The following is a 25464-nucleotide window of genomic DNA, read 5'->3' on the forward strand; positions in this document are numbered from 1 at the left end:
AGATTAGACCCGTGTCACACCCTCCCTTGCAACGGCCCTTTAAGATGTCTGACCCAGCCTTCAGCAGGATAGCACCAGTGGGCCTAGAATGGACATCCTGGCCTGCAAAGGGAAAGAGGTAGCTGAGTCAGTGATAGGTAGGCCCAGGTACTTGTATTTAGTGTGTTCTAGATTATATGTGCAGAAGGGAAATGAGGCAGGGAGATGTGAGAATGCCAGGCAGGAGATGAAGCAGGCAGGAAGGGGATACGCAGTAGGGTAGAGGCGGAAGTGTTGTCCCTTTTTCTCCTCTAGGCCCTCTGTCTCCCCACCACCCCACTATCTAACCTAAAACATGACTTCCTTTTCATCTCCCTTCAGGCCTGCCCACTTGCCTGGTTCACCCCAGAACCATCAGTGAAAAGAGCAGCGACTGTGGGACAGGAGTTAAGGAAAGGGGCTAAGATGCTTGTTTCCCAAAATTAAGGATGGGGGGAGGCGAAGTGGGAGGTGAGAGTAAGAAGTCGTTTCCCAGAATCCCCTGCAATGTTACCCAGGATTCTCCAGGGAAAAATAATAATGTCCAGCTACCCACAATTGGGGCGGGAATGGGGGGACATGATGAAAATGGCTAGTTACCCACAATTCTCTAGGGGAACCAGAGAAATCAATTACCCAGAATTCTCCCCCGGCGGAGGGGAGGGGAGGGCTTAGGGCAGGGGTCAGATGTGTTCTTGGGATGCTTATGGGGATTGGGTCATTACCAAGATTTCTCCATGGCGGATATTTTGGAGCGCGTGGAATTAAAACGAGTAGGGGGAGAGCAAGCGCCGTCAGCTCCGCGGGAAATTCCAGTTTCCCCAATTCTCCCCCGCGCCTGAAGCTCAACCAAACCCTACGGCGGAAAGGACGGCGGGCTCCCAGTCAGAGCTTCCAATCAGGAAGGGTTTGGAGCTCACCTAAGCCAATCAGAAGGAGCCAGGTACAGACGGCTCCGCGAGAAGACGCGTGACGCGGGTATTGGGCAAAAATAAGGTTACGGGCCGCCAATGGGGACAAACGGTGTCAGATCCTGGCCGCATTTGGTGTCGTGGAACGTAACTCCTTCTCTTTTAAGCTTTCTCTGAACAAAACTGGAGAAGTCGCTTGGAAACCGAACTTTAATGCTCTCTGTAACTTTAGAAGTTCTAGAATAAGGGATGCCCAAGGTAAAGCACTGGGAATCGATTGCTGGGTATTCCCAGCCTATTCCAGTCCACCCCCTCCACCTGCGGTGCTCTTGTGAGCCACTCCGCCACCTCTCACCCTGTTGCCCCCGAAACTCGCCGGCATTTCCTATCATTTCCAGGCATGGGAGAGAAAAAAGGAAGCGGGAGCCACGTTCCAAACACGGCCCAACTAGCTGCCTCTTCTACGATTCTGTAGGCATCCATCTGAAACTCCCATCTGTGATTATCTACTCCCCAGATGCTCCGGTAATAGTCCCGTGGAGCGAGACCCCTCAGCTATCAAATTCCCCTAGCTCTTGAAGCTCGACGTTATCCCTCAGAAGGGAATGAGCACGGCAAATTGGGACATTTGCTTACCCCCAAACTCTTACAGATTTAGCGTCAACAGTTATTTTTAGCGATTCTTGGGGTCTGATTGTTTTGGAATGGGGCCAGGTTGCGAGATGTCACCAGGGCAATTAGCTCAGTTTCTAACGGCCATACAGAGGGCCTTTTTGATGGCAGGAATTTCTCACGGAGGATACAGTGTTAAAGCATTTCTCTCTGCCTCAATAAAGCCTGCTGAATAACACTGTAATAAAAGGACTCCAGAATTTAGACTTACAGGACTCACAGGGGTCCTGGAGTCCACCAGAAGTCAAACGGAGAGAAAAACACCGTAACTCAGTGGGTCTCTCAAATTGATCTGACTTCACAGGTCCCTAGATTTAAAATCCTGGGAAAAGATGGGTGCTGAGAGACTAGACAGTTTGTAAACTTTGAGAAATTTCCATATTGAGGTTGAGAAAGACTTCACAGACCTATGAGAATTACTGGGCCTGAGATACCTGGGCTAAATCAGCTACTTTATAGATAGTTTGTGTCCTGTCCAATATAATGGAATGATTGAGAAAGCAGGATCTGGGGGTGCCTGGGTGGCTCAGTTGGTTAAGTGTCATCAGGCTTCCACTCAGGTCATGATCTCCCTGTTGGTAAGTTCAAGCCCCGTGTTTGGCTCTGTGCTGACAGCTCTGAGCCTGGGGTCTGCTTCAGCTTCTGTGTCTCCCTCTCTCTCTGCCCCTCTCCCCCCTCTAAAAAATAAACATTTAAAAAAAATAATAAAATAAAAGAGAGAAAGAGAGAGAGAAAGCAGGATCTGAAGCCAGATTTTCTGTCCTGGAATTCTGGCCATTCAGTTCTGTGATCTTGGGTAAGTTACTTAGCTCTGTTTCCTCATCTGTAGTATAGGGATAATAACAACTCACAACCAACTCACTGGGTTGTTGTGAGAATTAAATGGGTTAATACATAAAAAGTGCTTAGACCAAGTACTTGGCATAAAGTGAGAGTTGGATATATGTTAGCCATCATTATTAACTATGTAAGGGAATTTCAACTGGATTTGGAGTCTGGGCATCCAACTGGAAAGGCCTGCTTAGGAGTGTCTTGTGAATGTGATTTGCATAACGGTTGAGGCCCTGTTGACGTCAAGGGGTCACTGCAGTTCCAGGTCAGATCTAGTCCTGGAAGTAGTTCCTGCCACAGAACAGTCCCACAATCACCCCACCAACCTTGCTTCCTACCCAACTCTCGAAGCACCAGGAAGTGAAACAAAGCAGCAGAGCCCCGTGCCTCCAACTCACCCTTGTCTCTCTCATCCCATCCCCCAACACTCCACTTCCTTCTTCTTTTACCTTTCATCTCCTATCCTTTAGGCCCCCAGAATGAGGCCAGAGATGGAAAAGCACAACAGACATTAAACACAAGTGAGGTGAGCTCCCCTCCTTCCTTCTTCCATTTGTGTACACCATATGTAGAGAGAGGCAAACCATTTCCCACTCAGACTGAGATAACCTATCCGATGCTGGAAACATTTTATCCAAAGGTAGATTTACCACAGAGTCATAATATTTGAATCAAAAGTTTCACTGGGAAGTTTTGAATAGTTCTAAGGGAAGGGAGGCCTCTATCAAGGGTAAGTTTCTCAGAGAAGAAGAGTCAACCTCTTGGGAAGGCTTTAAGGACCATCTGTGTGGTCAGCCATGTCCTCATTCTGACGTCCAAATTGTTCTGGGACCCTCCACTGGGGTTGGGGCAGTCCCAGATTTGGACCACCCCCCACTCCCACGCCCAACCTCACAGTCTCAGCTGTCTCACTGAATGTTGCATCAGGGAGAGTGATGAAATCAGTGTCAGCGGATTTTACCCATGGATGCAACAGGCTGAAGGACTGGTCAGGGTCATTGACACAGTGCACCTTCAACTCCCCAGAATTCCTGGACTTCCTAGCTGTGGGGTAGGGACTGGGTGCTGGAATATCTAAATTTGACTTGTAGTCCTTGCTTAAACTTGTATCCCAAAAGAACCACCACCTGAACCCCACAGATCCTATGAAACGTTGGGCCACTAAGGTTGAGGAATTAGATGATTCTTAGCAGCAAATCTCTCCCTCCAAGAACCCTTCTAGCCTCCACAGTGAGGTCTGAAGTGGGAGCAGTAATACTTTATACGGCATTATATGGCTTCCTAGTTCACAAAGTGCCTTCGCATCCATTCTTTCCCAGTGAAAATAATTGTTGCCAAGGGAGAAAAAAGAAGCCCCCTTGTTCTTAGATAGAGGGCCCCAGAAGGGAACCAAACTTCATTCCAAACTGAATGGAATCTCGCTATCCTATTGGGAAATAAAATGAATGGTTGCATTTTGGCTTTTCCTCAGGCAGGAAAAGGTAAGGAAGTTAGGTGGGGTGTGGAGGGAATTAAGCTTTGAGAGGCCAAAAAGTGAGGGAAAGATTGAACAGGAAGAAACTTGAGACTAGATTCATTTAAATATTCATTCCTCCCACCCCCACCCCCTCTACAGCCATTTCGATTCATGGAGAGCATTACACATATGCCCCATCCCAGGCCTCCAGCCACAGCAACCACACGTCTCATTTCCCTTGGAACTGAGGCTGCATACCTGGGCTCTCCACAGAGGGGGATGATGCAGGGAGGGGAATCCCACCTGCTGTGAGTCACCTGCTAGTATAAAGGGCGGGCCTTACAATGCAAGGACCTTAAAAAGAGACTCAGACAAGGGGAGAAAAACAGCAGGAAGCAGCTCAGAAACTCAGTGAACAACAGAAGGAAGCAACAAAGAACGCAGAGCATCAGGCTCAGAGCAAAGGGAAGTGGGCAGAGATTCCACAGGGACTGGTGTGAGGCACAGGGCCAGCCAGATTTGAGAAGCAGGCGACAAGATGCTGGGGAGCAGCAGGGCTATGCTGCTGCTGCTGCTGCTCCTGCTGCCACCGCTGCCCTGGACTGCTCAGACCCGGGCTGTGCCTGAGGGCAGTAGCCCTGCCTGGGCTCTGGGCCAGCAGCTCTCACAGAAGCTCTGCACGCTGGCCTGGAGTGCACATCCTCCAACGGGACATGTGGTAAGTAGCAGGCTCTGGCACCAAAAGGGAGCCTGTCCAAGGTCTCCAAGGCTGCAGAGGAAGACTCTGGCTTTGGATAGAAGCTGGAGGGTTGAAGGTCCTCAAAGAGTGGACCTTAAAGAGGACAGGGAGTGGGGTTCCTAGGAGAGTCATGGGCCTGGGGTACTGGTGGAGTTTGAAAGTGCTTCTCTTATCTCTTCACTCTTCCCACCCCTTCCTCCATTCCAGGACCTACCAAGAGAACAGGGAGATGACGAGACTACAGATGACGTCCCCCACATCCAGTGTGGAGATGGCTGTGATCCCCAAGGACTCAGAGACAACAGTCAGGTAGTAAGATGAGGCTGGACTACAAGGAAGAGGGACTGGGACATTGTTGGGTACCATGGAGAATTAGTAAAAGTTGTATCTGTCCTTGTCCATTTGGCTTGTTATAACAAATACCATAGATTGGGTGACTTATAAACATCAAAAATTTAGTTCTCACTGTTCTGGAGTCTGGAAGTTGGATATCAGGGTGTCAGTATGGTCAGGTGAGGGTCCTCTTCCAGGTTGCAGGCTTCTCATTGTTACCTTTATATGGCAGAAGGGCCTTGGGAGTTCATGGGTCTCTTTTAGAAGTTCCTGAAGGCTCCGCCCTCATGACATCATCACCTTGTGAAGGCCCTACCTCTTGGTACAATCACATTGGAGGGTTAGGATTCAACATATGGATTTTGTGAGGACACAAACATTCAGACCATGGCAGTGTCTAAGAATGTCAAAGAACCGGGTGGGTCTTTGGTAATGGAATAGGAGGGTATTGGTTAGCTCTCACTGCTTTCTTTTCCCCCAGTTCTGCTTACAAAGGATCCACCAGGGCCTGGTTTTTTATGAGAAGCTGCTGGGCTCAGACATTTTCACAGGGGAGCCCTCTCTACTCCCTGATAGCCCAGTGGGCCAGCTTCACGCCTCCCTCCTGGGCCTTAGGCAACTCTTACAGGTATGAACAAGGGGCCTGAAGAATGGGGGCTTGCAGGTATCAGAGACAGGAACTTGAGGGTAAAGGTTCTAGAGTCTCTCTGATTGTGTCCTATGTCCTTTCAGCCTGACGGTCAACACTGGGAGACTGAGCAAACTCCAAACCCCAGTCCTAACCAGCCATGGCAACGCCTCCTTCTCCGCTTCAAGATCCTCCGCAGCCTTCAGGCCTTTGTGGCTGTAGCTGCCAGGGTCTTTGCCCATGGAGCAGCAACCCTGAGCCCCTAAAGCCAAAAGCTTAAGCATGGCACCCAGATCTCCATGGCTCAGCAGTGCAAAAATGAATCAGCCCAGGAACCTGTGAGCCAACAAGTGAATTAGTCCATTAATTCTAATGGAACTTGAAAATGTTGAAAAATTACCAACACTGACTAATTTATGATACTGACCTAGGACAAAGTTGAGTATTTATTAACTAGAAAGGGAACACTTGAGATTATTTATCCTCATGGCAGCAGTTTGGGGAGGATTATTTATTATATTTATACTGAATTATGTACTTTTTTCAATAAAGACTTATTTATGTGAATGATTTCTAGGCTTGGTTGGAAAAAAAGCAATATAGGGCTAAAGGACTACAATTTGCATCCTTCTACTCTGCAGGGCTCCAGTGGAGAGGGATATTTCCTCATGCGCCCCTAGTGTATAGATAGAGTAACTAGGATCTTTTTGGTCTGGATCCCTGTATCGCTAAACAAGCTGAATGGATTACAAAGGATTGAAATTAGGAAGTTGGGCCCCTAAATGTGGCTCCTTTTACTGCCTGACCTTATTACTCCTTACTTTCTTGGCCAAGAATATATTTGGCCAAAGACAGGAGTCCCAATCACTGCAGGATCAAAAGTCAGAGCTGCTTTGACCAGGAAAGGCATTCCGGGAAGATGGCAGTAAATCCCCTAAATTAATGGGATTCTCCCTTTATGGACATCTGTGGACCCCATCAGAGGGTTTGACTACCCAAGGGGAGATAAACTACTTTTGAAACAAAGAGAAGGGGAAGGGGTTAATATGATCACTTCTCTTCCTTTTCTCCATAGTCACAACGTTAAAAAGGTATGGGTTTTGGAGTCAAACAGACCCAGGTTTATATATTGGCTTTGTCACCAATCAGCTAAGTGACAATGGGCTAGTTACAGAACTGCTCACCACACCCCCCAACTCATATATAGCTCACAGCCCCCCTGGAAGAATCTAAGGGACAGGAAAGGCTGTTCTAAACATGGAGGTAAGAAGTAAAACATGACAGAAGGGGCCTACTGGGGTGGGTGGAAGACAGGCCATGATTTGCTGATCTTGGTCCTACATGGCCTGCTGGTGTCTCCAAGGACATCAGTCTTTGTGAGCAGAAAAGAAAAGAAGCTCAGAGACAAAACACTTCCAAGTCAGCACAAAGTTTATTAGCCACTTCTGCTCAGAAGGGCCTCTTTCTAAACAAGACTATTCCTCTAAAATATAAGCCAGAAAACAGCTACATGTACAGGGCCTCACTTTCATTACATCTCAAGTTATTCTGGAAACACATTTTAGAGCAATGGGGTTCCCTGAGAATAACTATGGCGTGAGGTTGTCTGGAGCCCCGTGATAAATATTCAAGGTTCTAAGTCCCAGGAACCCAGTTTTTGCCCAGGTCTACACCCAAGGAATAGAAACTCTCAGATCAACAATATATTGTACAAAAAGAAGGGATGGTTATCTTAATAGAGAAATATCTAAGATATTTCTAAATATCTAAATATCCAGGGCATCTCTTCCTCTGTAAAAATACCAGACTCTATGTAACACTATAAAAAGTGATTCCTAAATTCCCAGCAACTCTACCATCCCTGGCCTCCAAAAGTGATTTGTCTCCTAAGCAGTGAGGAAGTGGAGACCGGACAGAGTAAAATGATTGTGCAAAGCTTCACAGGCGTATTAGATTGGCAGGATCATTTTAAGGGGAGGAACGGGTGGGGCAGCTTGGGGGTACAGGAGAGGAGACCGGTAAGAAAATGAGGTCTACCTCCTATTCCTTTCTTCACATGGTGGGCTAATGCAGAAAGGTCTCAGTCTCTGCAGGAAACAAAGGAATTTAGGACTTAAATCAGGAATGAAAGGAAGAAGGAAGGAAAAGGTTATTTTAGACATGAGGAAACCAGAAGAGAGAAATGGAATCCTATCACCTGTCTCTGTTCCCTACTGATGGCCAATGCTAGTGGGCACCACCACATTAGTCTTACCAACTATTCAAATGTTGACATCCTTCCATACTGGAAAGCAGCCATTCCAAGTGTCTTGCCCTCCAAGTACCTCCTAAATGTCCTGCCCTACCCTCAGAACCCCTATACCTCCCAAAACAGCAGATGGCCTCAAAGATCCTAGTTAGAGCTATGGCCAACATCTATTCTGACTCATTAGTGCCCCTTCCTTACCCACAGTATGCTTTTACTTCCCACTCCAAAACCCAGGGTTAACTTAACCAGCTAAGAACGGGTACATGCTTGATTTTCCATCCTTGGAGAGCACAGCATGATGTGAGGGGTAGGAGGGACAAAAGATACAGGAAGAACAGAGGAAATGTAATTCCTAGTAGTCAGAAGGAATTAAGGGCCCATCCGTGTAGAAATGGCTGGGGTGGAAGACGTAAGCCTCATCCACAGTGTTCTGGCCAGCCAACAGCGGGTCACCATTTGGCATGATTTCTTCGATCTTCATACTGTTCCTGAAAACTAGGTAGTCCAGAGAAAGAAGTCAGGCCCTGCTCTTAGGTAAGGAGTTCCTGACCCAGCAGGGAATATGAGGGAGGATGGCTGCGCAGACCTGGTAGGGCCTGAGAGGGCACTTAGGTGGGGTAAGGGAGAGGCAGGTACATTTCCTAATAAAAGGAATCACAAATGAGTGTCCCTCCAGTGAGAAGCTTAGAGCTTAGCCTTTTCTATACTGGGTAAGGGAGGGCAGTTGGTAAAGGGAATGTGTCCCGTCTTCCCCAACCCCATCTCATCACTTACTTTCCATTTCCTCGGTGTTCAAGTGTCTCAGATCATGGGGCAAATCCGGCTCTGGCTCTGTCACTGCCTGTGATACAGGGTCTGGAATAGGCTCCAGCTTCAGTTCTGGTCCCAAGTTTGGCTCTGACACTCTTTGTGATACCACATCTAGTGTGGGCTCTAGCATGGGCTCCAGAGTAGACTCTGGCATGGGCTCCAGGGTTGGACCCAGATCCAGCCCTGCTGCCAGCAGCGGCTCTAACTCCAGGCATGGCTCTAGCTGTGGCACTGGGGCCAATCCTGGCTCTAGCTCCAGTGACTCCACTTCTGGCTCCAGTTTCAGCTCCAGTGGCTGTTGCAGCTCATCCACCTGTCTGGATACCACAGCACAGACAAAGGGTAGGGCTTGATTACTTAGGTGAAGTGGGGAATGGCAGAGCAAGCAGAGACTGTCTCTAGTCTAAGAAGTCTAGTCCAACAGAGCAGAGGGCTTAAGAGCACAGGCTTTGGAGTCAGGCTTGCCAGAGTTTGAATCCTATCATTTATTAGATGGGTAGATCTTCACCTCTCTGAGCTGCAGATTTATCATCTGTAAAATGGGAACAATACCACCTCTAACACTTGAGAGGAAGTTGGATCGTTAATAAGCAGGACTTTGGAATCTGACAGACCTAATCATTTATTAGCCATGTACCTTAGTCATGCCACTCTACCACACTAAACCTGTTTCTTGGCTGAAAAGAGTAGTACCCCTGTCTACCTCACAGGACTATTATGAAGATTCAATAAATAAGAAACGTTTAAACACAAAACATTTAGCCTAGTACCTGGCATTTAATACACTTTCATTAAGTGTGGCTGTCATTACCTGCTTGGATGGGTACTCATAAAAATTAAAATGAGAAAACTGTTCTTATAAAAAAAAACCTAGTACCATGCTTCAAGTAGAAGCCCATTGACATCAGTGATTATGACTATTATTATCAGGGAAGCCCTGTGGAAACAATCTAAGGATAGCAGCAGAAAAACAGAGAGGAAAGAGGCCAAGCAGAACAAGAAAAAATCTAGAGGCTGGAGAGTGTGGGTCAGTAGGAGGGGTCAGAGAGGCGAACTGAGCAGGTTTGGGTCACTCTATCAGCTGAAAAATGTTACGGACGATGGGCCAAAAGTTCATATCTCACCTGTTAGAGACCACAATGAGCCTATGTTTCAGGTACTTCCTCCGTTCTTGGAGATTAACTGTGGGGGACATACACAGGAAGCCAGGGAGGTCAGTGGATTGGACACATAGCCTAAGGACCCCTATTGCAAACGGTCTTGAGAGTCATATCTCCCTACTAACTAACAGTGTCCCCGGGACAAACCCTTTGACTTCTCTGGATATCAGTTTTTCCATGTCTGGAAGAAACGAGTAGAATTTGTAGATGCCTGAGAATCCCTACAATATTCCAGTGACATATGTCAGTGATTCTCACCTTTCTCCTGGTAGTAACACCCAAAAGCTTCATCCCGGGGTATTCGGGGGTAGAGGAAGCGCAGTGGGTTCTCGGGTATGTTCTCCTCAGTGAGTAGCTGGTAGTCGCGAATGATTTTGGTTAGTGGGAGAGACTGTAGCACTTCCTTGGTGAAGGGCTGCACAGAGTAGATGAGCACCTTATCTGTAGAATGGATGTAGGAATGGGCAGGCCTGAAGGAAAAGGTTGGGCCTGGGAGCTCCCCACCCTGGCTGTCCAACCCCAAACCTGCTGAGAGATTCAGGACACAGCCAGAGAAACCAAGGGCTGATTGAGGGGAGAAGGGACAGGCTGTGGGACCATCAGGGCAAAGCAGCTGACCATCATCCTGGTGTTCCACCCAGGAGCAGGTAATGCCCCCTTCTGATGTTTCACTGAAGCGCAGCAGAAAGGTGCCTGAGATGGTCTTCTTCAGCAGCCGGCGTTCCTGGCTCCGGCTCACAAAGCCCATGATGTGTCTGAAACACAGAAAGCTGCTGTGAGGCCCTCCTGCCTCCTTGCTCTCCTCTCCTTGTAGAGGGAGAGAGCGCCAGGTTTTGGCCCTCGCTCTGCCATTACAAACTATTCCATCTTGGCCGAGTCACTTCACCTTACTGACAATATCCACCTTCTAGGGTTGTAAGAGGTATGAGGATTCAGTGAGGCCACGTAGATGAAAAGCACCTTGTAAAAGGCAAAGTGCTGTAAAGATGGGCAGGCAGTATGGTGGAAAGACCATAAGCTTGTGGTCTGATAGGCAGGCCTGAGTTTGAATCCCAACTATACCCATTGGGTAAATTCTTTAACTTCTCTGAGACTCAGCATTGTTGTAAGGATTACATGCGAGAATTCATAAAGAGCACCCAGCAGGCTCTGGAGCACAACAGATGCTGGAAAAACACTGGCTAGGACTATTATTGCCAAGTGTGAGGGTGTGATCTTGCACCAGTTTTTGCTCTCTCTCCCTATTTGCCACATGAGGGCGCACAGAGTCCACTCTCAAGCTAGAAAGGCAGAAAGGTGGGGGTGGGGAGAGGGAGGCGGACCAAGGCCTTACCCATCATTCCAGAGATCCTTCAGGTGGTCATGAACCAGCTCCAAGATTTTGTCTAACCATGTCCAGAATGGTAGCTTGCCAGGAGGGCTCTCTCGCTGAAGGAGGAATAGAAAGGCAGGAAGAGATGAAGAGTTGCCCCCCCCCCGCCCAGTGACGGGAAGGAATTAGGGGGGAAGGGCTAGTGTTTGCACTAGGGCCTAGATCTAGCAGCACAGAATGCAGCGAGTTACCTTAGTGAAGTCAGCCCAGGATAACCATGCACCCTCAGTCCTGGAGTTCTGCCCTGTGGGCAACAGACAGTTCAGATAATGGAAGGAGACAAGGCCAGGGTCCCTGGAACAGAAAGGACACAGGGCTGGGGAGACTAAGGCTGGGGAAAGGCTGAGAAAAAAGGAGGTCTGTACCAAACAGCTTGTTCCTCAGCATGTTCAGCTGGTCCGAGTCAAGGCCTCGGCCAACATAGGAAGAGAACTGCCAACTGAGAGCAGGGCCCAGCAAGCTCCAGGAGGCCTTGGGGGGGCTGGAGAAGAACTGCTGATTCTGCAAGGGCAGGAGGAAGACAGAATGACTTAGAAGCAGAGCCCTCACACCAAGCTTCCACACCCCTCCTTGCCACCCATTACTTCTTGGCCCCACCTCCTACCTGTGGGTTTGAGCTAAGCAGATTGAACCAAAGAACAGAGGCCCAGGCAATTGAGAGTTGGTTCATGTTAGAAATAATCACCACAGGGAGGGTGTCTGTCTGAAGAGAAGACAGGAGTTAGAGGAAGGATATGATGTTTCTAGCTTTGGCAGGGGCAAGGAGAGGATTTCCCACCCTGAAAGGCTTCTATTTAACCCCTGCTTAATGCCTTCTGCCAAATTGGCTTCATCTCTCCTTGCCCTCCATCTTCACTCACTGTCAGCTCCTGCTTCAGACCCTGGTAGGCGTATTTGACTGTAATGCTGATAATGTGTAGTTCCTCTGTCACACCCAGCATTCCCTAGGATAGCCAAGGACATAATGATCAGAGGGCCCTTCGGGAAGTTCCTCCTCCCGTCCCCCAATCCTCTGCCCAAGCCTCACCTTATTGCAGCTCTTTCCTGAACCACCTGAACGTTGCTCCGAGAGAGTCTGTGAATTGAGAGGAAGGAGAGAAAATGCCACAGTGGGGACCCCAGGGTCCCTGGAACCCGTTTTGCCTCAAGACTTCCAAAGGCCGGGAACTTCCCTTAGCATGTTCCACTGGACTAGAAACTCAAGCAACTAGCCCTTCTTACCAGGTAGCCGAAGTCCCAAATCAAGCCCTGACTCTGCCCCTTCTCGGGGGTCAAAGTTTTCTGGTTTGAGGTCATAATGTTGAACTTCCGGAAGCTATTCCAGGAGGAAGATATATGGAGGAGAGGAGGAGTTATTCTAAAAACTCAGCAGGAATACAACAAAAATTCGACTTCATTTCAGACCTCCCCTTCTCCTTTTGTCCATATCCCACCCAAATCAATCTCCTTCTTGTCTCTGCCCCCATGTGGTTGCGTAGGTCATGCAGTGCACAAATGTTTACAGCATCCTTGTCAGGCACCTACCCTTGTGATTGAGGAGGATTCCTAAAAAAGAAAAAAAAAAAAAAAGTAACTAGGAAGCAAAACAGTGTAGAAGTTAGGAATTTAGACTTTAGGATCAGACAGACCTGGGTTCAAACCCCGATCTGTGCTCACTAACCATATGACCTTGCACAAGTGACAGAATCTCTCTGGCCTTGTTTCTTCATTTAAATGGTGCATTGATAATACCTAACTCATGGGCTTCCTATGACAGATGAGTACTTGACAAGTTACATGTCACATGGTGCTCAACAAAAGCTAGGAGTTATTGTCTCTGAGGTAGGAATGGATTGGGTAAGAACACAGGCCCAAGACCCTATTGTGTGTGTCTCCTCTGGCCCACCAGCCCATGTCCTGGCCACCCCTTGGTCCCTCCTATGTGCCCCAACTTACCTGTCAATGGAGACTTCTGCAGTCAGTAACTCGTTGCCTTCCTGGAGTCTTACCAGCAATCTAGAGGGAAGAGAGAAGGATGGGGGAAAGTAGTCAACCTCAACCTTCTGGATAGATCAGATATTTGAAAAAAATAAGGTAAGAGATTAGAAGAGATAGATAGATTGAAGAGAAAAGAGAGAAGATGATAAGAGTGGGAAGATCTATAAAGCCAGAAAGGAAACAGTGCCAGGGCTGGAAAAAGGAAGCAGGAATGAGTTCTGAAATACCAACCTTGTTTGGACAGTGAACTTGCTCCCTGTCTTGAGGATAAGGGGTCGATGGGGAGTTTGGGGCATGCAGGGCTGGGTTTCTACCACAAAGGCTCTAGGGAGAGAGATCCAAAGAGAATATATAACTCAGTATCTGTAAGAATGGCTCCTCTTGTTCTTTCCTTCTGCCCTCCCTAGAGGTCCCTCCCTGGCAGCTAGACCTGTGCAGCAGGCGCTGTAGCAACTCCGTGACCTGGGCCTTTCGCAAGTCCACCCCTTTGGTCAGAGGATCATCCTGATAGCTAACCAGGTGCCTCAATCCCTCCAGCTCCTTCAGCAGCTGCCACAGGTGAAACAACAGCTTTGCTCCAGCTGTGAACCTGGGTGATAGAATTCAAGAGAGAGTGAAAATTGCTGAGTTTCCTGGTCCCCCCCCACAGGCTCCAGAAGCTCCCCTTGAACTATGTGGAGAATCAGAAACTAATTGGGACAGGGGCACTTAGGTGGCTCAGTTGGTTAAGCGTCTGACTTTGGCTCAGGTCATGATCTCGTGGTTTGTGAGTTCAAGCCCCGCATGGGACTTTGCGCTGACAGTGTGAAGCCTGCTTAGGATTCTCTCTCTCCCTCTCTCTGCCCCTCCCCTGCTCATGCTCTCTTTCTCAAAATAAATAAACTTTAAATAAACAAACAAACAAACTGGGACAAAAAAGGAATCCAAAAGCATATAAAAGATTATGCAACATGATTCATAATCCAAGAAATGAAAATCAAAATCACTTTCACATATAAATCTAGTGAAAGATTTACTTATATAATGAAGTTACTTTTCATATGTCGCTTGAAATGTACTATATATTCTAAGTGCTTAATGTATTTAATCCTTATAACAACCCTATGAGGTAGCTATTATTATTATCCCCATTTTATAGATAATTAAACTCAAGTACAGAAAGGTTAAATGACTTGCTCAAGGTCATAGAACTAATATGGAATGAATTGTATGTGACAACTCAGGCAATCAACCTTCACAATCAGTACTACTTTTTTTTTTAAATAGGCTCCACACCCAAAGTGGGGCTCAAACTCACGACTCTGAGATCAAGAGTCACATGCTCACTGACTTAGGCAGCCAGGTGCCCCCACAATCCATACTTTTAACTTCTATACTTTACTGTCTATATAACAAAAAATAATAATAGGGAATGTGGTGACAGGAAACCAATCATATACTACATATTAACAAACAGACTGGTATAGCAATTTAGAATTTTTTTTCAATATATGAAATTTATTGTCAAATTGGTTTCCATACAACACCCAGTGCTCATCCCAAAAGGTGTAGAATTTTTTTTTAATGTGCATTTATTTTTGAGAGAGAGAGACATAGAGTGTGAGCGGGGGAGGGGCAGAGAGAAAGGGAGGCACAGAATCTGAAGCAGGCTCCAGGCTCTGAGCTGTCAGCACAGAGCCCAATGCAGGGCTCGAACTCACAAACCATGAGATCATGACCTGAGCCCAAGTTGGACGCTTAACCAACTGAGCCACGCTGGCGTCCCTGGAACTATTTTTTCAAAAGCCTTAAAAAATGTACACACAATTTGGAGTATTCTAAGATATTAGTATTAGTATTTCTAAGTTATATCCTAAGGAAATAATCAGACAAATGTGTGAGGAAGTTCATAGCTTTGTTATCTGTAAAATATTTTCTATTGAAAAATTAGAAAAATTGCTATTGGGTATATAAATTATGGCATATTCACACCATAGAATACCATATGACTATTAAAAATAATCATATAGCAGGGGCACCTGGCTGAGCTCCACATTGGGTGCAGTGCCTACTACTTAAAAACAACAACAACAACAAATAAATAAATAAATACATAAATAAATATAATCATATAGGCTCAAAAAAAATTTTTTAAAGATTATTCAAATCATCTCTATACCAACATGGGGCTCAAACAACCTGAGATGAAGCGTCACATGCTCTTCCAACTGAGCCAGTCAGGCACCCCTAGGCTCAAATTTTTAATATGGAAAAATACCCCAAAACATTAAATTTTATTTTCTTACTTTTTATTTTTTTTAAGAAGGCTTCATGCCTAGTGCCAAGCCCAATGCAGGGCTTGAACTCAACCGTGAGATTAAGACCTGAACTGAGGGGGCACCTGGGTGGCGCAGTCGGTTAAGCGTCCGACTTCAGCCAGGTCACGATCTCGCGGTCCGTGAGTTCGAGCCCCGCGTCACGCTCTGGGCTGATGGCTCGGAGCCTGGAGCCTGTTTCCGATTCTGTGTCTCCCTCTCTCTCTCTGCCCCTCCCCCGTTCATGCTCTGTCTCTCTGTCCCAAAAATAAATAAACGTTGAAAAAAAAATTAAAAAAAATAAAAAAAAATAAAATTAAATTAAATTTAAAAAAAAAAAAAAAAAAAAAAAAAAGACCTGAACTGAGGTGCACCTGGGTGGCTCAGTTGGTTAAGTGTCTGACTTTGGCTCAGGTCACAATCTCAAGGTTTGTGGGTTAGAGCCCTATGTCACGTTCTCTGCTGTCAGTGCAGAGCCCACTTTAGATCCTCTGTTTTCCTCTCTGCCCCTCCCCTGCTCATGCTCTCTCTCTCTCTCTCAAATAAATAAACATTAAAAAAAAGATCTGAGCGGAGATCAAGATTCAGATGCTTAGCCGACTGAGCCACCCAGGCGCCTCCCAAAATACTAAATTTTTAAAAAATCACAAGATAGTGCATATTTGATATGACCTGACTTCTGCTTAAAATAGATATATATTTGGGGCACCGGCCTGGCTCAGTCAGTGGAGATGAAACTCTTAATCTCAGGGTTGTGAGTTCGAGCCTCATGATGGGTGTAGAGATTACTTAAAATCTTTAAAACAGAACTACATTATGTATATGCATAGAGAAAATCTATGAAAATATATTCAAAAGCCCTAACAATGAGTAACTCTGCATCATCAGATTATGCAGATGGGTAGTTATTACTTTCTTTTCTAAGTTGTCTGAATTTTTTTCAATTGGCACACATATTTATAATCAGAAAAATCAATAAAGCTCTATTAAAGACAATGAAACAAAGGATCAACACAATAACAGTAACACTACCAAAAAGAAAAGATATATACTTCAACCCAAGAATACCACTTCTGGGAATTTATATTACAGATACAATTAGGGATATAAATAAAGATCTAGCTATGAGGATACTTATTGTAGCACTGTTTAAAATAGCAAGAAATCAAAAACTTAAAAAAAAATTTTTGTTGAACATATGCAATGGAATATGACTCATCCATAAAAAAGAATGAAATCTTGTCATTTGCAACGATGTGGATGGAGCTAAGAGAGTTTTGCTAACTGAAGTAAGTCAAAGACAAATACCATATGATTTCACTCATATGTGGAATCTAAGAAATGAAACAGATGAATATAGGGTAAAAAAAAAAAAAGAGAGAGATGCAAAGCAGAAAACAGACTCTTAAGTGAGGGTTGTGGCAGGTGGGGGGTGCTGAGGGGGTGGTTGGGGGGATGGGTTAAATGGGTGATGGGCATTAAGGAGGATGGACACTTGTGATGAGAGGAGCATTAGGTGTTGTATGAAAGTGATGCATCACTAAATTTACACCTGAAACTAATACTACACTAGCTGGAATTTAAACAAAAACTCGGGGAAAAAATTGAAAAGAAAAAAGCAAGAAATACTAGATCATAGTTTGCCAACCTCTATACAAATGATGGATATGTTTGCAACTATAATTCAAATAGTGATTCTGTACACTAAGCCCCATATACCTGTTTTCAATTTACCTGAACATCATTGTGATTCATTCTTAATAGTTTACTTTTTAAAAATATTATTTAATTAATTTTTTAAAAATAAACTGTATCCCCCAACTGGGGCTTGAATTCATGACCCCCAAATCAAGAGTCACATGCTCTACCCACTGAACCAGCCAGGTACCCCTATTTTTAGTAAATTATAATGAATTTTCTTATTAGAAAATATTTAAGGAACATCTGGGTGGCTCAGTCAGTTAAGTGTCCCACTCTTGATCGCAGCTCAGGTCATGATCTCACTGTTCATGAGATTGAGCCCTGAGTCGGGCTCCGTGCTGACAGTGTGGAACCTGCTTGATTCTGTCCCCTCCCCCGCCAAATAAACATTTTTTAAAAAGAAAATATTTAGGGGCGCCTGGGTGGCTCAGTTGGTTGAGCGTCTGACTTCGGCTCAGGTCATGATCTCACAGTTCGTACGGGGTTCGAGCCCCGCATCGGGCTCTGTGCTGACAGCTCAGAGCCCAGAGCCTGCTTCCGATTCTGTGTCTCCCTCTCTCTCTGCCCCTCCCCCACTCACACTCTGTCTCTCCCTCCTTCAAAAATAAATAAACATTAAAAAAAAAAAATTTAAAAAAAAAGAAAATATTTAAAACAATAGGCACTCTAAGTATCTTGAAGGACAAAGCAATTATTTTTTCAACATCACAAAAAAAATAATATAAAAAAGGGCCTACTAAAAAAAAAAAGCAAGAAATTAAAAAAACACCTAAATGTCCCAAAATAGGAGTTCATTAATTAAATTATGTTACCTCTATATAGGGAACTATGAGGCAACCATTAAAAATAACATGGGTAGGGGGGCACCTGGGTGGCTCAGTTGGTTAAGCGTCCAACTTTGGCTCAGGTCATGATCTCACAGTCTGTGAGTTTGAGCCCCGTGTCAGGCTCTGTGCTGACAGCTCAGAGCCTGGAGCCTGCTTCAGATTCTGTGTCTCCCTCTCTCTCTGCCCCTCCCCTGCTCATGCTCTGTCTCTGTCTCATAAATAAATAAAAACATTAAAAAAAATTAAAAAGAAAATAAATAACATGGGTAGGGGCACCTGGCTGGTTCACTTGGTTTACTGAGCATGCACCTCTTAATCTCAGGGTGTTAAGTTCAAGCCCCACTTTGGGTGGAGTTTACTTAAGCAAACAAATAAATAAGTAAATAAAATCTTATAAAAAATATATATCAGCCTGTCTCATTAAAAAAATAAACAAATAACGGATAAATATTGTAATATACTGCTAAGTTTAAAAAAACAGTGCTTGGGGCACCTGGGTGGCTCAGTCGGTTAAGCGTCCGACTTCAGCTCAGGTCATGATCTCATGGTTGGTGAGTTCGAGCCCTGCATCAGGAACTGTGCTGACAGCTCGGAGCATGGAGCCTGCTTCGGATTCTGTGTTTCCTTCTCTCTCTGCCCCTCCCCTGCCCGTGCTCTGTCTCTTTCTCTCTCAAAAAAAATAAACATTGGGGCGCCTGGGTGGCGCAGTCGGTTAAGCGTCCGACTTCAGCCAGGTCACGATCTCGCGGTCCGTGAGTTCGAGCCCCGCGTCGGGCTCTGGGCTGATGGCTCAGAGCCTGGAGCCTGTTTCCGATTCTGTGTCTCCCTCTCTCTCTGCCCCTCGCCCGTTCATGCTCTGTCTCTCTGTCCCAAAAATAAATAAACGTTGAAAAAAAAAAATTAAAAAAAAAAATAATAAACATTAAAAAACTTTTTTTAATTAAGAAAAAACAGCTCTCAAAATAGTATGAAAAATGATTCAATCTTTGTGGGTTTGTTTTTTTATCTTAGAGAGATTTATTTTATTTATTTTATTATTTATTTATTTATTTATTTATTTTTTATTTTTAAATGTTTATTTATTTTTGAGACAGAAAGAGACAGAGCGCAAGCAGGGGAGGAGCAGAGAGAGAGAGAGAGTCAGAATCTGAAGCAGGCTCCAGGCTCTAAGCTGTCAGCACAGAGCCCAATGCAGGGCTCGAACCCACAAACTGTGAGATCATGACCTGAGCTGAAGTCGGATGCTTAACCGACTGAGCCACTCAGGCACCCCTATTTATTTTATTTTAGAGCACAAGTGGGGAAGAGGGACAGAGGGAGAGAGAGAGACAATCTTTAATATTTTTTTTAAAGTTTATTTATTTGGAGAGAGAGAGAGAGAGAAAGCACACATAGGCATGCGAGCTGGGGAGGGGCAGAGAGAAAGGGAGAGAATCCCAAACAGGATCCACTATGTGATCATGGAGCCCAATGTGGGGGCTCAATCTCACAAACCTTGAAATCACGACCTGAGCTGAAATCAAGAGTCAGATGCTCAACCAACTGAGCCACCTAGGCACCCCTCAATTTTTGTATAATAATATTACAGTAGTTATATCTGGATAGTAGACAATAGGTAATTTTCTTTCCTTTTTTTCAGCATTAATAGTCATTGTGGCTAAATTAAAAAAAGGGTAGAAAATATATTTTTTGGGTGATTAAAAAGGAAGGAGAAACCAGCTTGTGGTTTAATCCATTACTTCCGCCAAAACAAAGACTGGGCTCTGGGCTCCCTGGGTGGTGAGAATGAAGAGAGGGTCACTGCAGTCAGACAAGGGAGCTGGGATCATTTGGAAAAGCAGAGAGTAAGAAGAGCAATAGCTCTTGCCTAAGTAGGCAATTCATTACATGAATGAGAAAATTCATTACAATTCACAATTTACAGTTTACAAAGCACAGCGGTATGGCTGGGACAGGGGCTGGGTAGGAGACGCCTCTCACCACTTCTCTAGTTGTTCCAATCCTCCATTCAGAGGGGCTCCAATGCAGGCTTTCTGCTGCTGGATTTTCCATTCCTCCAACCTGGGCAGCAGTAGCTCAACGAGGGTAGTTAATCGGCCTAGCAATGCTTTGATGGCATCCAGTACCTCCTAAGAAAGCCATAAAGTGAGTGGTGAGCACTTCTTACCATCACCCTCTACCATCCACCTGGGGATGAAGAGACAAAGAAGCCAAAGCTAAGACACCAGGCCTCCCATATGCCTCATTTGCCCCAATGCCCTGCTACCCACTCCCTCTGTCTGCCTCCCACCTTTCTCCTTTTGTCCAGTTCATTAAGAGTTTCCTGCAGAAGCTGCTGCTGCCTGGTCTGATGGGGGTCCAAACAGGGTGTCTTCACTGAATGGCAGGAGCAGGAGGGAGACAGATGCTCAGACCTAGGGCTCCTTCCCCTCCCCATCCAGACTAGGACCTCAGTCAGAGTCAGGTGGGGAGGGGGGGAATTTTGAAGGGAGAAAAGGGGGAACCAAGCAAAGCACAGGCACCTCTGAGCCCTCAGGCAAATTCTGAATGGTCACACTTGAACCAAAAGCCCACTCAACCTGCTAAGGCAGTTTTCCATGCATCTCCCCCAACATTCACTAGCTGTCCCTCAGCCACACCTTCAGCCCAACCTCTATAACATATCCTAGCACTTTTAGCTTTGCATGGCAGCAGGACTGTAGCCAGTGACGTGTAGTAGCCGGGGGAGATTATTGCTTACTGGGGCTTTTCTCTTCTCCTCTCTTGGCCCCCAAGCAGGCACCTGTCTTTCGCCCACCCCTCAGTGTGCTGCCTACCTTGGGCCTGGATCTTATATCGGAAGCAGAAGACATCCTGCTGGTCTTTCAGCTGGCAGATGCATTTCACCAGCTTCTGTAGAGGGGATAAGACCCAGATGAGGCTGCTTCTGTGGGAGGAGTCAGGCCGAGCCCTACCCACCCTGACTCTTGCTGCATCTACTAACCTCCATCATAACTGTTAATTCCAGGATCCTGGATTCAATCTCATGCTGCTGGCTCTCTGCAGGTGCTTCGAGGGCTGGCTCTTCCTGTTCCTGAAATAAGAGACTCTGAGCACATTTCAATTCTGACATTTCATCTCTTAAATCCAGGCCTTCAATTATACCACAGGGAGGAAGGTGGGGGAGGGCGGCAGGAGGGGGGAGCGGATCTTGTTCTGAGACAAATTTCCTGAGTCCTTTCCATGGTCACTCTCTACTCTGGGAGCTTTCAAAATCACTACAAATCGTTCTTACCGATTGAGCCCTCTGAGCCTGGATCAGAATTCTTTTTTCTTCCAGAAGGAGATTAAAGATCATCTCAGACAACTGGGTAGGGCCCTGGGGAAAGGCCTGCAGTAGGAAGAGAAAGAATTGAACTCAACTGTCTTCAATGATCTACCCCTCCAGACCTTCCCCACCAGTGACCCCAGTACTTCCCCCTCCTCAGGGTCCCTAGTCTTTCCCCTTTTCACCACTAGTCCCCCAAAACCCAGCCTCTTCCTAACAGGGTCTTCTAGACTCTGCCCTTTTTTTCTGCCAGTGATCCCCCAAGTCCACACCTTGTCCTCTCTTTCCCCAGATCTGCCCCCATCCCTTTACATCTTTAGGTCCTGTTCTGTACCCTAAATCATACTTCTCTACACTCAGTTCCCTTTCAATTTGGCTTTTTGGCTCTTCCTGGTTCCTCCAAGCACCTGAATGTCCCGATAGAATTTTCTCAAGTTGTGCCGTAGTAACAAGCACTCAGTGTTCTGGCTGCAGCGGCCACACTCATAATTCAGTTGGTCCAAGAAATGGAAGAACAGCATGTTAGCCTTGGAATCATCACTGCCAAATGCAGCATCCTGCCTGGGGACAGAGAATGACAAGGATTGGAATCTTGGGGGCTGCCTGGTTTCAGTCGGTTAAACGTCCAATTCTTAATTTTGGCTCAGGTCATGATCACAGGATTCGTGAGATAAAGCCCAGCATCAGGCTCTGCACTTATAGCATGGAGCCTGCTTGGGATTCTCTCTTTCCCTCCTCCTCTGCCTCTCCCCTGCTCACTTCCCTTGCACTCTCTTTCTCTCAAAACAAATAAATAACTAAAAAAAAAAAAAAAAAAAAAGCCTCTCTGCAGGGTTGCTACTATCTTTTGAAGCCTTCCAACCCCTTCCTGCCCTTGGTGTCTACAAGATCCTGGGGACTCAGAAGAAGGAAACCACTTTCCTCATCCACCTGTACCCAACTTCCTGAAGTCCTTACCAGTTTTGGTCTTCAATCCAGACAGCTAAGCATTGTCGAATGTCCATTGGCAGGAGGCTATTTGAGTAGAGCTGGTGTAGCTGATCCTGAAAAGGGTTGTCGAGATTCTGTAGCATCTCCCACTGCGCCATTTGGGATCTGAGTCTGAAGGATGCAGGTTCCCAACTGGAAATTTTGCTGAACTAAATCATCCACAGTCTCATGATTGCTTATTACTACAAATTTAAAATTATACAGGTAAGAAAAAATAAAAATTAAAGCTACATTGACCATACTTCCAATCTTGGTCCCTTCCCTTTCTCTCCATAGGTAACCAATATTATCAGTTTGGTGCATATTCTTCCAGAAAGTACCATTCAAGGGCTCCAATATGTAGGCCTTTTTGTTTTAATAATTTTCAAACACACACCAAAGCAGAGTGAATAGTACAGGAATCATCAGCTTCACCAACATTAATGATATTTCTACCACCTTTATTTATTTCATCTATCGTCCCCAATGAATTTATTTTAGATTTATTTGTTTGTGTTTGTGTTCACTTATGCTGGAGCATTTAACCATCAATTTGAGTCAGAAGTATTTATTTTAGGGGTGCCTGGGTGGCTCAGTCAGCTAAGCATCTGAATCTTGGTTCTGGCTCAGGTCATGATCTCACAGTTCATGGGTTTGAGCCTACTCAGTGAGAAGCCTGGTTGGGATTCTCTCTCTCCCTCTCTCTGCCTCTCTCCCACTCTCACTTGCGCGCACTCTCTCTCAAAATAAATAAACTTAAATTTTTTTTTAATCTTTAAGAAATGTTTATTTCAGCATAATCCCTGCTGGCTCCAAAGCTTTATCAGAGGTTGACACCTCTTAAGAGACAGGTATACCCTATAATCTGCTCTCCATGTAGGAAGGAAGAACTCCATTCCAAATGTTTAAATACTGTGAAAGGGGTCACTCAATCCCTAAGACTGTGATACTTTTATGACTCTTATTAACCTCCAATTTTTCGTGTAGATTATCAACTCTGCGAGAGACCCAGAAAAAAAATTTTTTTTTTATTTCCCACCAGGGTGGGCTGGACATAGAAAGCAAAGGTTTTTGTTTGTTTGCTTTTTCACCGAGAAATTTCCCTCAAAACTAGTTTTTGTCTGTCACCAAGCAGGCTGAAGTAAGAATCTTTCTTCCTATCTTTCCCTGCCCACTGCCATCTGTCTGCTTAGGAACCAAAACTTATTCTTGCTGCAGCCTGAGCCTAACAGATGTATGTGTGTTTACATACATCTGTGTTCTAAAAAAGGTCACATGATTTTATTACAAATGAAAGAAAAATGTTTGGGGTGGGAGAAATTCTCTCCCCCCCCCCCAGTATGAATAATCATGAGATGCTTTTCCACCTCTTTGAAGTAAAACATGGAGAGGAAATGATTGACCAGGGGCTCCTATTTTTTGTTTTAATCCTTTTACTAGTGCTTGCCTTTTTAAACTGCATACCTGTACTGCTTTAAAAAAACAAAGGAGGGGCACCTGGGTGGCTCAGTCAGTTAAGTGTCCAGTTCTTGATCTCAGGCTCAGGTCTTGATCTCAGGACTGTGAGTTGAAGCCCTGCACTAGGCTGGCCATGAAGCCTACTGAACTTAACAAAAGAAAAAAAAAAAATGGAGAAACCCCAGTTCTCAAGGAACTAATCTCAGCTGGTACTAAAAGAGCAAGGTGTCAAGTAAACCCTGAGGTTTAAATATTAAACAACAACAACAAAACCCATAGTCTTCCCAAATAAATCACAAATACAAAGGTTAAAATCTGTAACACTTAGTTTTTTTTCCAATTATCCCTCATTCTCTTAGGTACATATTTTGTGCTCAATCAGCTTTTCAGAAAAGAATTGCATTTTGTATGTAAGCTTAGGCAAATCGTTTCGTTTTTCCGTCCCTTTTTTTGTTTTTGATCTGTTTTTAATGTTTATTCATATTGAGAGAAAGAGAGCACAAGGACGGGAGGGGACAGAAAGAGAGGGAGAGAGAATCCCAAGTAGGCGCTGGTCTTGACAGCCTGGGGTTCGATTCCACAGACCCTGAGATCATGATCTGAGTCTAAATCAAGAGAATCAAGGTGGGTTGTTAAACCGAATGGGGCGCCCCTGTCCCTTATACTTAGCAAAGAAAGATGTTAAATCATATCTACCTTTGGACATTTTTTTTTTTTTTTTTTTTTTTTTTTTTTACAGTGAGCATCAAAACTAACACAGACCGGAAGGTAAAATCGTTGGCTAAGGCACTGAACAAGTGCAACACGGGTATCGGAGGCTGCAGGGGAGTCTGAGGAGGTGGGTGTTAAGAGTTGGGAAGCTGTGGGGCGCCTGGGGGGCTCAGTTGCTTGAGCGTCCAACTTCGACTCAGGTCATGATCTCCCAGTATGTGGGTTCGAGCCCCGCGTCGGGCTCTGTGCTGACAGCTCACAGCCTGGAGCCTGCCTCGGATTCTGTGTCTCCCCCTCTCTCTGCCCTTCCCCTGCTTGTGCTCTGTGTCTCTCAAAAATAAATAAATGTTAAAAAAAAAAAAAAAAAAGAGTTCGGAAGCTGGGCTGGACAGGATGGGGAGATTCAGCATGCAGCACAGGACAGCTATTTCAACCCCGGAATGAAGACTTACCACTCCAGGACGTACCGCCGGGGCCTGCCGCCCTTCCCAGAGAGGAACTCGCGCCTGCACTCCGACCCCCGCGCGCCCACTCTGGGCCTGTACCTAGCGAGGGTCTCAGCCCCTGCTCTCTCCAGCGGTTCAGGGCAAGGCTTCCGGTCCCAAGGAGTTCGGGCACCAACAATCGCGCCCCGCCCTCATTCTTCGGCCCGCCCCTCGGATTCGCCCCCTCGTAGCAGGCTGGCGCGAGTGGCCGGCTGAACACAGCCTGGCAACCCCGACGCTAACTGCCATTCAGCCCAACTTTTCCAAGTTCATTGGCGGTGCCACAACTCCTCCCCCCGGTGGGGCGGGACAAGCGGCCCCGAAATCACACTTCCAGCTCCAGGGATTGATGGGATAGCTCAAGTACGCCCTGCCCCGCGGAGGGAGGAGTCCAATTAACGGAATAGCCCAGCACTGAAACAGCTGATTTCCGAGAACTTGCGCCAAGCCGGCGAAACCGAGACTAGCCCTGGGCACTACAGGCTCTGTTCCATAAGAGGCGGGACCGGAATCTCGACACTTTGGGCTAGGAAGGGAGGAGCTGTAGTAATAAATAT

General features: G+C 45.8%; 2 protein-coding genes across 5 annotated transcripts; one reads left to right on the plus strand and one right to left on the minus strand.

Moving 5' to 3' along the window:
* The first annotated feature begins 99 nt into the window (after positions 1-99).
* On the plus strand, positions 100-6158 carry IL23A (interleukin 23 subunit alpha). 3 transcript variants are annotated; one of them, XM_045061946.1, is made up of 4 exons: positions 100-961; positions 4835-4936; positions 5442-5588; positions 5693-6158. In XM_045061946.1, the coding sequence occupies exons 1-4, from the start codon at positions 719-721 to the stop codon at positions 5852-5854; spliced, it is 654 nt and encodes a 217-aa protein (XP_044917881.1). In that variant the 5' UTR covers positions 100-718; the 3' UTR covers positions 5855-6158. The 3 variants fall into 3 exon arrangements, with proteins under 3 accessions (XP_044917881.1, XP_044917879.1, XP_003988941.1); XM_045061944.1 differs by lacking the exon at positions 100-961 and adding an exon at positions 983-1454; XM_003988892.4 differs by lacking the exon at positions 100-961 and adding an exon at positions 2979-4606.
* Positions 6159-7001: 843 nt separating this feature from the next.
* Positions 7002-25130, minus strand: STAT2 (signal transducer and activator of transcription 2). 2 transcript variants are annotated; one of them, XM_003988893.6, is made up of 24 exons: positions 24875-25130; positions 22242-22456; positions 21692-21845; positions 21252-21347; positions 20961-21050; positions 20794-20869; positions 20268-20353; positions 19958-20106; positions 13586-13744; positions 13387-13479; positions 13114-13173; positions 12703-12723; positions 12400-12493; positions 12206-12253; positions 12039-12122; positions 11783-11881; positions 11544-11679; positions 11370-11422; positions 11140-11234; positions 10425-10561; positions 10065-10247; positions 9771-9828; positions 8611-8963; positions 7002-8331 (listed from the first exon to the last, which is right to left on the minus strand). In XM_003988893.6, the coding sequence occupies exons 2-24, from the start codon at positions 22370-22372 to the stop codon at positions 8189-8191; spliced, it is 2598 nt and encodes an 865-aa protein (XP_003988942.1). In that variant the 5' UTR covers positions 22373-22456; positions 24875-25130; the 3' UTR covers positions 7002-8188. The 2 variants fall into 2 exon arrangements, with proteins under 2 accessions (XP_003988942.1, XP_019690639.1); XM_019835080.2 differs by lacking the exons at positions 21692-21845; positions 24875-25130 and having other exon boundaries at positions 22242-22383.
* Between the last annotated feature and the right edge of the window lie 334 nt (positions 25131-25464).

This window comes from Felis catus, chromosome B4 (genome assembly GCF_018350175.1).
Source record: "Felis catus isolate Fca126 chromosome B4, F.catus_Fca126_mat1.0, whole genome shotgun sequence".
NCBI lineage: Eukaryota > Metazoa > Chordata > Mammalia > Carnivora > Felidae > Felis > Felis catus.

What these genes read in the sequence shown, in the direction of transcription:
- IL23A (XM_045061944.1), top strand. Translation starts at nt 1,179, where the DNA reads ATGCCCAAGGTAAAGCACTGGGAATCGATTGCTGGGTATTCCCAGCCT. An exon ending in TCTACTCCCCAGATGCTCCG is followed by an intron (nt 1,455 to 4,834) that starts GTAATAGTCCCG and finishes CCTCCATTCCAG; the next exon opens with GACCTACCAAGAGAACAGGG. An exon ending in GACTCAGAGACAACAGTCAG is followed by an intron (nt 4,937 to 5,441) that starts GTAGTAAGATGA and finishes CTTTTCCCCCAG; the next exon opens with TTCTGCTTACAAAGGATCCA.
- STAT2 (XM_003988893.6), bottom strand. Translation starts at nt 22,372, where the DNA reads ATGGCGCAGTGGGAGATGCTACAGAATCTCGACAACCCTTTTCAGGAT. An exon ending in CAGGAAAGAGCTGCAATAAG is followed by an intron (nt 12,123 to 12,205) that starts GTGAGGCTTGGG and finishes TGGCTATCCTAG; the next exon opens with GGAATGCTGGGTGTGACAGA. An exon ending in CTCATTGTGGTCTCTAACAG is followed by an intron (nt 8,964 to 9,770) that starts GTGAGATATGAA and finishes TGTGGTATCCAG; the next exon opens with ACAGGTGGATGAGCTGCAAC.